Here is a 13099-nt window from a genome sequence, read left to right on the forward strand (position 1 = left end):
TATATATATATATATGTATAGTGGTAGCAAACCGGAATAGTTTTTGACTGATAGATAGTGAGCACACTGTAATTTGAGCTGAATGAAACTCACTACGCCGTGTGTTGTGTTGTATTTGTAACTGGCTTTGTTGAGGACGATTAGTGTGACCTTTTGGAAAGTTTGGTATGGCCTTCGGAATCAGCAAAATACTGCGTTTGAACCAAGCTCTGGCCACCATAACCTGTTGCATAATCTAAACTCTTAGTTAAGATGAAGGGACGTATCACTCTCTCTTCCTGATTATGTGGGACAAGTCATACAGTTCAAGTCAGTCAAGAGATCCCGTCGAAACTGAGAGAACTTGGCTCTCACCCGTCATCGACTCCATGAAAACATCTGAAGCATAATAAATTGAATCTCTGGATCGGTTTTTCGGAACAGTTTCACAGGATCATCAGGTGTAAGTTAGGTGTGATTCGTACACTCTTCCTTTGGGCACATACCTTCAAGCATCTCGTTTTCGTTGGTTTCGTTTCTGTCGTTCTTGATTTAATCAACCTCTGGTAAGAACTTTGAAAATATTCTGAGTACAACTGCGAATTAGTCTGTTTAAAGTTCTCCGGCAGTAGGATTATTTTTACTTTCAGTACTTGCGTCTGCCTAACCTGGAGGTGGAAAATATCTGACGGAATTCCACATAAAGTGACAGATCCTCCGAATACCTCTTTTTCGTCAGGGTGATCAGGCATGATTTGATTTATCAATACAAAGTCTGTCTTCTGTGATAACAGACGTAACATGTTGCAGTAACTGCAGTCGTGGAGTCGAACTCAGTCTTCGAAACAGCGCTGTTTCATAGAGGGACAGCTTCAGTCTTGAATGTGAGTTCTGTCATCACGCCCTCGTGTTGCTGAAACGCACTGCCGATGCTCCCGCTTCCCTCAATTCTGTCAAGCTTGATTTGGAAATAAACATATCCCTTTCGTTCATGTTGATGATGGAGTGTCCAAAATATTCCGGAGCTTATATTACGTGTCAAGTTTCATTAATACCACATCATATTATATGATTGTATGTTGTTGTTGTCGTCAGCTAGCTAATGATCACATCACATACTGCTTTCCGATTGCCTGTTCCGTAAATCTTCAACAAAAGTTGTTTTCTTTAGACACCTTTAGACGATGGAAGCGTTGCCCCGTTGCTGTCTTGCAAAAGACCGATCCCTTCGTTGAGGGGGGAATGGATGGGAGTGTATCCTCAAGGTGTGGGTCCAATTCATTGGACGAGCCCGAAAATTCATCACAAAAATGTCAGAGAATCCATCCACTCTTACTCATCTTCGTTCAGCCCCATTTCACATTACTCAACGTAACGCTCTGCAGAAATAAGCATCCTGTGTGTTTTTCTGATGGGTGTTGAGTGTGAAGAGTCCCGCTAGAGTATTGGTGTTCGTAAGTGTTCACATCCACATCGATCTTATGTTGAAAAAAAAACATTTGATGCTGCCGTGGAAGACACTCAAAGGCGAGTTTTTTTCTTGTGGATTAAAAATGGATCCAATCGGCTCATGAGACTCGATGTACCTGATCAAGTGCTGTAACCGTAGAGATCGGTGGCTACGGTACGAACTCACTGGCCTGACTGTCCGTGGTTCGAGCCTAACCTTGGCTTTCGGATTCGCCTGTCTAGGCTTGGGCATCCTGGCATTATCCCAGCTCCAGTGCTTCCTTAGAATGAAATGGCATGGCAGCTAGGAACTGAAAGGGCGTTACAGCCGTATGGCTTCATCGTTTACATTCTTACCGAAAACCTCCGGATCACTGCCGTTTACACAATATTTAATATGATACTTGATAGCTATATAACTTTTCACTTTTGGCTGACGATAGGGGGCTTTGTTGGGTGAATAAAAATAAAATAAATCGTTCGGCTGTAACACCCTTCCGGTACTTAGCTGCCATGCTACCCGAAGGAAGCACGAGGGCTGGGATACTGCCAGGTCGACCAAGCCTAGGCAGGCGAAGTCGAGAGGCAGAGGTCGGGTTCAAACCATGGACCTTTCGGTCAATAAATTCGCGCTCCAACTAATTGAGCCATCTCGGGTGAATGCTTGGGGAAAATCCTGTCGATATGTGATTCCACCGTCCTATCGTCATCATCAATGTTGTTGAAAACTCCTCATTTACGTTAAGTGTGGTCGCATAGCTCGTAAAGATTACTTAGGACCAGAAGTTCTGACGCAGTCGATATAGAGCTAATCACCCCATGATCGCTGCATTCACCACGGACTCTCTTTAAATCGGGGTGACAATCGACTCACCTCAGGATGATGGATCCTTTGCGTCACACCAAGACTTGAAAAAACGTATGTTACATTTTGTGTTAGGACTTTGACACTCATCGAAAACCTCTTTAGTCAGGTTTTCTGGGCCTGAGGTTTTCTACCTCTCAGGGTTCACGAATTCGGTGTGACAGGCCAAGCAGTCAACTTGGCTGCAGTTAGCAGTTCGGGTGGGCAGATGGCCAGTTGAACCGAACTACAAAGTGCTCCCCCAGCACTCTAAGCGTTTTCCTCGGTTGTGTACGATAAGCTATGCTTGTAGTTCCATTAATTTTCTCTGCCTCGTGATGGCGATGCTGATGTGGTGGAAAAGTTTCGGGGCGTTCCCAGGAGTAGCAGCTTTTATTTCTGTAGCTCACTCGGACAACAAGGCTCACAATCAGCGCGGAGGATTCTGGCAGTTTTGTGCTCTAGGGCTAGGCGTGCACCGTTGTGCACCTTATCCGAGGTAGCCGTCACAGCGATTTGAGTAGCTGAAGAGCTCTCGGAGATTCAGCATCGTACTCACTGCTGGATTTGACCACAGCTGTGTCATGCTGGTTACTGCACCACATTCTGCAGGTTGGCCTGGTGTGACTCGCACACATGCAAGGTCTCCAGAGGCTGTCACAAGAAGCCAGATAACCTGTTCTTCGGCGCTTTGCGAATGGATTACTGAGCCCTCTTTTCTGCATACCTTTCCGATGGCCACTTGATCGAATTAGTTATAAGACACTGTTGTTTCTGTTGGCAAAGGCTTTCTCCATCTCCTGAGCTCTCATTGTCCGCCAGAGTTACCGTCCTGTCCTTAGACTCTTCACTATTTTGCTTTTAAGGTATTTGTGTGCGCCGTCGTTCCGGTTGCTTGTTTTTAGAATCTCCTAGCATCACTAATGACTAGCGGTGTCGACTACATTTGATCATATCGAAGGAGTGAAACGACAGGTTTGAAAGCTGTAGAATAGCTCCTTTCACATTTTTTCATGCTTTATCCATCCTTACCAGTCATTTGTTACTTCACGGCGGGGAGTCCAATAGGGTGTAGTAATCTATCATCTAATCTAAAAGTATAAACGGACACAAGCTTCATTTTAAGTGACACCGAGCTGGATTGGGCTGGATGACCGAATGGCTCAAAGATGAAGGGAATGTTGCCGGCAGTAAAAATTTGAACCAAACTAAAACGGATTTTTCAGTTCGTGATTCACACATCACCACTCTTAGTCAGTATGAGGTAGTTGTGCCGAACGTTGGAGAGCGAAAGTTGCTCACCAAAACGTCATGAAGTTGGTTTATCTTATGTTCGAATTTCAAACCCTTTCACTGATGTTGAAGGGTTGAGTTCACAGAGCGTTCATTTTCAACAGTATCAAGTTTTCGGAGCGGGATTTGGACTTTACATGCTTTACCTCAACCTGTGAACTCATTCTGAAAGTTAGCTTCCCTACCTTTGTACCATGAATCAAGTGCGTAGCCGAATGGTTATTCCGGTAAATTCCGATATCGTCGCGGCAATTGCGTCGAAGGAGGGCATTGCATCAGTGTGGATCTGTTATGCTGGTGGTTCAATGTTGCTCTGCGTCAAAGAGTGAGGCCATCGAAATTACGACTGTTCAACTTGTGATTGTTGATGTTGTTTTCCTCTTGTTTGTTTAAGCCACCTTTCGCTTCCAAACGGGACTCTCTCGCCTGTCGTTATGTCCCTTACTTACAGCATCTTTTGCTTGTATGTCTGTCAGTCAGATAGCAAGTAACGACTTTGATGCACTACATGTCGCAGAAAAATAAATAACTTGACGTTCCGAAATGCAACCTGCGCCAATACAGCGTTGCAGTCCAAGTGTGCATCAATGATAGGCTAGACTGGTATTGAGGACGCTTATGGAAGACGATCAAAATGTAAATGTTTGTTTAGAGACAGCCCTCCCAACCATTCATCTTTCGTTTATGTGAAGTTTTTGAGTTTTACCACAACGCTTCACTCCTTGAAGCTTAGTTATCTGTGCCTGTTTTTGTCATCCACTCGTTTTATTTCCTCTCATTGCTTAGGTCTTGGGTCCTGACCAGGCCGACGGCAGACAAGCGTTTCCTCCTCACATACCTGATACTCTCCTCACGAGGTCGAAGTTATGTAGTGACCACAAAGAGGACCCGAACGATAGACAGTGGGCATTTCACCCTTGTCAGCAGTTCCATACCGCCACGGATGTGACTATGCTTAATCCTGAGCAAGTTGTGGAACTGTCCATGAACCCATTACTATCCCCCTCAGGTAAGCACGCTCCACAATGTGTCTGCTGCGCCAACAATGGAAGGGATTATTTCTTCATCCGATTCCGCTGACCACTGCGTAATTTTTCACGCTAATTTTCTTGGTCTTCTCGTCACGTTCAAAGTAAACTGAATCTGTACTGTTTGTCTGCAATTGTGCTCCACTGTCGTCGTAGAAAGCGTTTGGGATGTGATGCTTTGGTATCGGGGGTGATTCGTAAGACTTTATTGGGCAGAATGTTTGGGGAAACGTCATTGCGTTGACAGTGTCTTGGTCACTTGAGAGGTAGGGTTCCGAGGTAGGAGCTCCATTGACAAGTCTTTTCCTGACACTAATCGAGAAACGCTTGTGTCGTTTCTATGTATCCCTACAGAATACGAGAAAAATCAATTCAGCTTCGCGATATGCAATTCATTGATGATGATGCAGAGGTGGATTGGCATTGGGAATCTAAGAATGCTAAAATGTCTTGGGGGCGAGATAGCTTAGTGGTTAGAGCGCGAATTTACTGACTGGAAGTTCCGTGGTTCAAATCCGACCTCTGCCTCTCGACTTCTCCTGTCTAGGCTTGAGCAAACATCTCATGGGAACACTGAGTAAGGATTTCACCTCCATCTTGAACAATGTGGGTCCACTACAACTATCCCAGATGCCAAAATTTTCACTGAGTTGTCAGATAAAGCGGATGGGATCTGAAAGCACCACCGTCATTGATATCGGTTAGACATAATGTCTTTTAGTGTCTTTCAGACAATGAAGATAAGATTGACCCCTTTAGCTCCTCTTGATGATTGAGCCTAATGGCACACTCTTTTCAGACCGAACAGTAGAGGCCAAATAATTCAGATCTCTTACAAGCTTACCTTATGGTGGCTGTTATGTGACCCAGTGAAAAACCTTCGAGATTTGTTATCTGGTTTCGGTTCGGTGCTATCTCATCGCTCCCGCGCTTTCTTATTCGTTGCGCTCCAGCTCCCTTTTCCTCACACTTCATCCCCACGGATTTGGTGGACCTTTTGCAGCCGGACTACTCTCCATCGCATCAACCGCTTGAGGGCAAGTCGCGACCCCGAACTACACCAGACTCTGTCATCTCCATCAGTCCACCGGACAGGACAAGACTTTCAGCTACCATAGCTGCTGTTCGAGAACAAAATGGCTTTCCCAACGTCATGTTGGACGTAGCTGGCTCACTTACTATGGAAGTCAAGGCAAGCCCACGAGAGTCTGTTGCTGGTCAGATGATCGGACTCGAACCAGCGGATGCTCTGCGACCACATGTGAATGCTTCTGCGCCAGAAGTATCCTCAAGCTCCGAAGTAGCACAAGACAGGAAGAACTTGATTGCGTACATCAAGTCGTGGTCTCTTGACGCTGCCAGGCAACATCCAGTCCGCTTTCCATCACAGGTAAGTTTTATACAATGTTTACCATTCGGTAGGACTGCTGGATGTTCTTATGCAAGTTGTCTCTGGACGATCAATTTATTCAGGCAATATTACGAACATTTCACGTAGAAAATTATTTGGTACAAGGCTTGCCAACATAGACATTGATTAATGCACCAACAAGAACTTCACAAGATTCACCAACCTAGCACCCATATGCTAACAAACTACTTCGATGGGGACAGAAAACGGATACTGCGCTTATTTTCCACCTCTCATCAAAATACTTGTAATCTTTCACATGTAGCACCCTTTCGGTGCCTAGCTGCCGTGCCAACGGAAAGAGGCATGACGGCTGGGGTACCGTCAGGTTGCCCAAGTCTAGACAGAAACAGCCGAGATGCTGATGTTGATGACGGGCCTTTCGGACCATCATCTGGCACCTTAACCACCGAGCTGTCTCTAGCCCTTCCACCTCTAGTAACGTGCAACCGTTTTAGTGTATAGGCAGGAGCGATCCTGTCCTCGACTTCACTTGATTCAGTGCCGTTTTCAATTTTGGTACTTACTCAAGGTTTTTTTGCGGAATAGGTAGACTGTGCCCCGATTGCTCCAAACGCAAGTGAAAACGAGTTCACAATACGTATGGTATAAGTTTGAGCATGCGAACTCCCAATGACGCGAATTCACCCTCTGGATGGCTATCTGGTTGTGACGGAAGTAAACATGACTTCAGTCAAAAAATAATTTTGTTATCGTTATGGTTGGGGTGTGCACTTCTGTCATATTTTTCAGATATCCTTGCCCTCTCAAATTCTTTATCGGCTTCTATGTTCCTATTTTCAGGTGCTTTCACATTTTAAACGCACTTCACAAGTTCCACCACTTACGGAAAACCCAGGTAAGCCGACTACGTCTCTCTTCTGCTGGATTTCTGTTTTCACTAACCTCTGTGGAAGTGCGGTTCGCGAGCAGATGATGTCACTGGCATTTGCGTAAACAAATGCGGTAAAAAAAACGGGTATATGGCTGCGATCACCAGCCAGGGTGATCACATGTTGTTCAAGGGATGGTCTACAATGAGCAATGCCTGGCTAGTCAGTTCTTGTGGGTCCAAATGGTTTCCGAGCAGTGATAAAGCAAAAAATAGCTGATGAGTCATCGGTGACTCATCGATCGACAGTCTCTGCTTGTTATTGGCGTTGAGCAGGTGGCCATTCCCTTCGGAAGTGTCGTTTGCGCGGACTCGTAAGTCCCACAAAGCGACCTGGGTGGTTAGACTGAGCTTTTCAACAAAGACAGCAAATGTGACCTGAAGCCTAACCTCATACTTCTGAGAATTTGCCGTGTGACCAACAACTGCGGTAACACGTTGACTGGCTGGAGGGTCAAACTTCCTGTAAGGACGCGACAATAGGAGTTTCGCGGTGGTTGTTTCGGAGACGTGGAATTTCTGGCTTGCACCGAAGTTGCGCACGACTCAGTGTTTACACAGCGACTCCAAATGAGAGTTTCCATCTAGCCAACAGAGATTGGATAGAATTCCTCCATCGGATACGAATTTGGCCTCACTGACTAGCGTGAAACTTAAACCTAACTTGTCATGTTTTGTTATCACAAGCTGTAGAAGCTAGTTAACTCTTAATAAGGTGGTAGTTGGTTTGTTCACTGGGCCTTTTAGTTAGTTTCAAACGCCTGGCTACCGTGAGATGCGGTTAGGTGACTAATCGCTCCATCTGAGCTTGCGCTTGTGTGTTTTTTAGCAGTATTTCCGCAACGTGGTTGGGTGTTTGGAGATTGGCTAGGATTGTTTGGCGGCTATATTTGGTGTTGCTGTTGCGCTTTCGTCTGTTCATGTTGCATTTGGTTGGTTCGTTGAGTGTTTGCACTTCAGTAGTTCTGTTCCTTTACTCCGACTGGTTCACTTCCCCTTTTTCGTGTATTGCGCTTAATTCGCTGTTCCTCCATTTAATTGGTCGACGGAATACCTGCTTTTAGTAGTTTATTATTCTCTAGGATATGAACATTTCCCAGTTGATTTTATGTCGTTCCCGATCTTCGAGAATCGGTCATGTCACCTAGCAGCAAGTTGGTGTTTATGCAGCCTGGTGGATGACTTTCTGTTTGTCCATTGGGTGTTGCACGTAATATCGGTCTCTTTCATTGCTTCCAGTGCAAAAGTGTGTTTGTCGGTTTTTGTGCTGCGTTATGTTGTCGCGACATTCTTGCAGTCATTTCAGAAATTTCTCTGACCTATACGAGTGTAATCCGTTTGTTACTTCCTTACATTGTTGCGTCCGCTGAGTTAAGTTTTCTCAGGAATCTTGGAATAAAGTTCTCGGACAACTATTGCTTCAAAGGACTCTGTATAAATGTTTTTCTGTAACCTCAGATCCCGTGGTGCGTTTCGGTTCTCTCGGAAAGTGCTCGAGTGAAGTTTTGTCTGCGACAAATCGGGTATTTACTATATTAGTCCTGGATGTAATCCGTGTGAGTCGGATTCATCAGTTCATAGTTGTCCATTTGACAGCCTGGTGATGAGCATGTCCAAGAATGCAAGCTTTCCGTCATTATCCTATCGCAAACTTAATACTATCGAAGACGTTTAATACTTCAGTTGTTACCTGTGTTTGGCTCCTTCCGATAATGATGGTCTCACCTACATTACGTATCCACACCTTCAGATTTATTTTTTTGAAGTGTAGCCTATTCTTACTTTTCTGTTGCAGTCTAAGCGGTGAATCCTGAAGCCGGCTATCTCATTAGTACGCATCTCATTTGTTCGCAATAGGCTCAGAGTACGCGGTTAGGTGATGGTTGAGCAATATGCCGATTCCTTCTTTAGATGTCCGTTTGGAAGTTCATGGCTGTCCAATAGTTAAGCAGCAGTTGTCCTGGCGGTATTGGTGTTCACAGGTGAAAACACCGAAGTCACATTGATTGATGCAATAATTTCACCTTACTCGGTTTGTATCCCCTTCAGGCTATCCAAGAAGTTAATTGCGTTGTTGACGGAACTGATAATGTCCCTTCGCATGGTGATGAAACGTTTGTAAGTCAGTTGCGAAAACCCGGTGAACAGATCAAATACCGCCTGACTACCAGCCAGTACATTCACCTGATCTACCAATGGTTAGAGAAATTAGAAACGAGTCGCTTCTCTAAGGTATTAAATTCAAGGTTGACTGTTTGCGTTTTCGGTATCAGTAGACTCGTGTAAAGGCAGTGGGAGCAACGAACGCACGACTGCAATGTATCTCGAAGGCAGCAGTAGGGCTGTGACCACCCAAAATCAGATTGTGACTATCAAACGATTAATTGTGTATCTGATATTGGCAATATCTTGCGTCTTAATCTTGAGTTATCTTGGTAACGGAAGATGATCACGATTCACTGACTGTACTGGGTCTCGTAAAAGCAAAGGATCAATGTTTTCCTGTTACGCAATACTTTACTTTCCAACTTGCCTGTTTCTTCAAGCGAGGAATTCTATGATCACTTCCGTCGTCCAACCTGCAGCTTCCCTTCTGTCCTTCCAGACGTAAACCTTTTTCCTGTCAAGCCCAGTGAACAACCGCATCAACACTATCATTCCCCGACATCTCATGCCAGTCGACCGGATTCTCCAACCCCACCCAATCCATTTTCAACCCAACCAGCACCCCCACTACCTCCACATCTCATTTGCACGGGCAACGTTTGCTGCTTACATAAGCCGGGACAGCTGGTTGACTCCATGGTTCAGACAGCAGATTCCAGTCTGTCCAGCGTGCTAGATTCTTTCGACTCGGACATGGCTCCGCTATCAACCCAGGACTCATTTAAACGTACAACAGTAACCCTTCCGTCGGGTGGGTTTGATGCTGAGGACCGCGGTGGAACCATTCAGCTAGGACAGGATGAAAAGACACTGAATCCTATAGAACGGCATTTCCGCACACTGACACAGAGGTACTTTTTGTTGCCCTACGCTTTGTGGTCACGAGTTCTGTTTTTCTAGAATGTCGACTGATGCATTTGGCTTTGTGCATCTCTATACTATATAGCTTATGAGGAAATTCTGGATATTTAATTGAGATTTCTCTGGACGAGTGGAGTGAATCTATTCCAAAAGGCCGAGAGGCAATTTCGATTGTTTCATCCACGTCGGGATCACCAGCAACGCCCATCTGGGCGGATTTCTTCCCGCAGCCCTCCAGGATACCATACCACTCGCTGAAGTTCTCCTGGACTTAATATGGTGCCACCATTAGCCACTCAGTCAGTTCACGTCACGTGATCCGCCTCCAGATGTCGTTTAGCGCTGGTTTCACCGATTAATTTTCTTTTACAATCATTGTCGCCCTTAATACGGCTCTTTCCAGCCTACCAATCACGACAGCTGTAAAAAGCCCTTTGTTCTCGTGGCATGCAATTAACCCATTGTGGTGGAGCCCTATTGCTTACATTTTCCCACTATGAACTCGTAATTATCGGAAAATATGCAGTCAACGCCCATATTTTGGATTATGAAACTACGTAATGACGTTAGGCGTCTCGCCCAACTAATCTACGAGGGCCACCGTAAAATGAAATTTACAATTATCTGTTAACCTTGTGGTCATTTCCTGAGGTAGAGTTTATGGGTTTCCCCTCTATGCATACTGTACGTATACTGTGGTGGGGCTTAAACGGTGCTGTCCGTGCTTTGTCAACCGCAGACTAAGTGACGTTGTTGCCCAACACAAAAAGGACGAGAAATTGAGAGCAACACTTCCTTTGACACAGAACTGATTCATATCAATTTTTGATCTGATTTTTCAGAATTTAATCTAGTGACGTGTTTATTTCGCCTGAGGACAGTCTAAACGAAAAACAAACTTCTTGCGAAGAGCCTCCCTCTTTAGCGACTGTTGTTTTACGACTTTTGAAAACGGACTTCAACTTGGCTGGTTTTCCCAGAACCGTATCTGAGTTAATATATAGCGGTCGCTTTGTACCCGCATAACGCCTAGCTTTACTTTGTGAACTCGGTCACATTGTTTGCGCAGTAACACAAGGCTACAGTGTCGCATCCGCTGCATACCCTTTTTAGTAGTCCAATCTATTCCATCTTCAAAGGGCCTTTCTAAATTTGTTCACATTCCTGAAACAAAGGTAGACTGGGTTTGCTCTAAGCATATTGATGAAAAACAAACCCACTAGGGAAACTCACTGAAAAGCAGATCCATATTCACGATGAACCTAAAATGTCGCTCCAAGGCATGTACCCGAATGTAATAGTTTGCATTACACTAGATTAAAGGGCAATTTCATTGTCTGGAGATACGCTCGTTTTCTACTCTGGAGATTCTAAGGGTCCTGTCACTGTTCGATGACCAACCAATAACCACTTGACCCTCTACGGTAAGGTGGCTTTTTCAATGGTTGTTTGATTGCGTATTCAGTGGTAACAAGTACAAGGTCAGTGACTGTTGTCTGTAATTCTTGTTTCAGGGTAGGCGTTTTGATGAGGTTCGCAAAAAAGGGACTTTTTTCAGATGTAACCATGGACCGAATACAGGTTGAAAAATTCCCCACGTACAACCAACCTGTTCTCAGATCGCAGATGCTAATGCTGTGAATCTTGGCATTCGTCTGACATATATTGACTTCACGCTGTACAAAAGGATCGGGCGATCTGTCTTCTGGTAGATTCCAGCACAGTAATGTGTAGGTCTCGTGTAACGTCCTTTTCAAATCATTCAAACAGCTCGAGCAGAAAATCGCACTGCACCCTTTCAGCTACGTTCGCACTGCTGGCCGAACTACTCGGTTTTTAGAGACTATCCAAGCTGACCAATAATGACAGTTTACTGCAGTGATTTGCAAGGAGCCGGAAAGAAACCATTTTATTGAAATTCATTCTGAGGGTTTGTTTAGATTAGGGGTTTGTGCAATACCACTTGGTCTTTGAAAATAGACTGTATCGAGATTCGATTGCCTAATGTTCAGGTTGATGATGCAAACATCAAGTGTCCACTGGTTAACCTCCAAGGACTCACCGCATCTACGGTCTAAAGGGTCGTACTTGAAATTCCTGTTCGATTCTGACTCTCCACCCAAGTAAGAGCTGCAACACTTCAGACATCTTACTTGCGTCATTTGTCAAGCCATCCCTCTGATGCTGAAGTGCTGCCACTGTCCACAGTCTTCCAGAGGATTAGGTATCTTAGGTTGTGAACGCTATGCTTGAAGTGCCTCCTTGCTCTGCTGCAAACGGCAGCTTGTTCTTTGTCCGGGGATAGTTAGTCTGGTTAGCACCACCGCTGAACCCATCGGAGCTGTGTTGATCGCTACTCTGCGCCCCATTTCAACGTTGTTCTTTCTTGTCGGAATTTCGCGGCGTTTGTTTCTCCATCTCTGTTGTTCCATGTCGTTGGGCTATCAGATCGTGTCCACTTAACTTAAATTCAGTCGCCTTGACTGGAATGTTTATCTGCGGATAGTTTGCGAACAGCATAGAATTTTAATTTTACCGGAAGTGGATATCATGCTGCTGAACATGAACAGGCAACTGCAGTGTGGTGGGCGTCGAAAATCCCCTCCTACTCAGTGCCGATGGATGCTTCGGTTATCTGTTGTCGCGCTTAGATTTCGATATCAAACTTTTCCAAGTACTACAACGCGTTGTCCTAGTGCGTTTCATTTCGACAGAAATTTTCCGTTTAGCTTCCAGTCTACCAGATAACGAAATTAATAGTTTAACTGTAACACCCTATGCCTAGCTTTTTCCGTTTAGCTTCCAGTCTACCAGATAACGAAATTAATAGTTTAACTGTAACACCCTTTCGATGCCTAGCTTCCAGGTCATTCAAAGGAGGCACGAGGGCTGAAATATCGTCAGGTCGCCAAAGCTTAGACAGGAACAGTCAAGGCACCTAGATTGAGTCCGAATCACGGATCTTCGAGTCAAGTAACTTTTGAGCCTTAACGGCTAGCTCGAGATATCAACCAAATTTTATTACGATTTTCGTTTTTTCCTAACCTTGTCCACCAGCAATCCCAGTTTGACCGAGGGCAGCAAAGCTTCTACCGACGCAGCTGCTGTACAAACACTCCCGGCGGCCACCACTTCAGGGTAGGTTAATGTCAAGCACTCGTTTGTTTCCTTTTCTC

At 44.9% G+C, this 13099-nt stretch overlaps 3 protein-coding genes across 3 annotated transcripts in view; 1 reads left to right on the forward strand and 2 right to left on the reverse strand.

Moving 5' to 3' along the window:
* T265_07631 (hypothetical protein) overlaps positions 1-6953 on the reverse strand; it is a gene marked incomplete at both ends in the record, with an annotated part of 16331 nt that extends 9378 nt beyond the window's left edge. The window contains one exon of the mRNA XM_009173204.1: positions 6911-6953. Within this exon, the coding sequence (XP_009171468.1) occupies positions 6911-6953 (43 nt within the window). The remainder of the gene's footprint in view (positions 1-6910) is intronic.
* The window catches only part of T265_14341 (hypothetical protein), a gene marked incomplete at both ends in the record, with an annotated part of 52230 nt that overhangs the window by 9413 nt on the left and 29718 nt on the right, over positions 1-13099 (forward strand). The window contains 5 exons of the mRNA XM_009173244.1: positions 4352-4574; positions 5547-5983; positions 6809-6863; positions 9502-9913; positions 12981-13061. Of these exons, the coding sequence (XP_009171508.1) occupies positions 4352-4574; positions 5547-5983; positions 6809-6863; positions 9502-9913; positions 12981-13061 (1208 nt within the window). The remainder of the gene's footprint in view (positions 1-4351; positions 4575-5546; positions 5984-6808; positions 6864-9501; positions 9914-12980; positions 13062-13099) is intronic.
* The window catches only part of T265_07632 (hypothetical protein), a gene marked incomplete at both ends in the record, with an annotated part of 10895 nt that continues 4809 nt past the window's right edge, over positions 7014-13099 (reverse strand). The window contains 2 exons of the mRNA XM_009173205.1: positions 7014-7359; positions 8926-9085. Of these exons, the coding sequence (XP_009171469.1) occupies positions 7014-7359; positions 8926-9085 (506 nt within the window). The remainder of the gene's footprint in view (positions 7360-8925; positions 9086-13099) is intronic.

Source organism: Opisthorchis viverrini (genome assembly GCF_000715545.1).
Source record: "Opisthorchis viverrini unplaced genomic scaffold opera_v5_189, whole genome shotgun sequence".
Lineage (NCBI taxonomy): Eukaryota > Metazoa > Platyhelminthes > Trematoda > Opisthorchiida > Opisthorchiidae > Opisthorchis > Opisthorchis viverrini.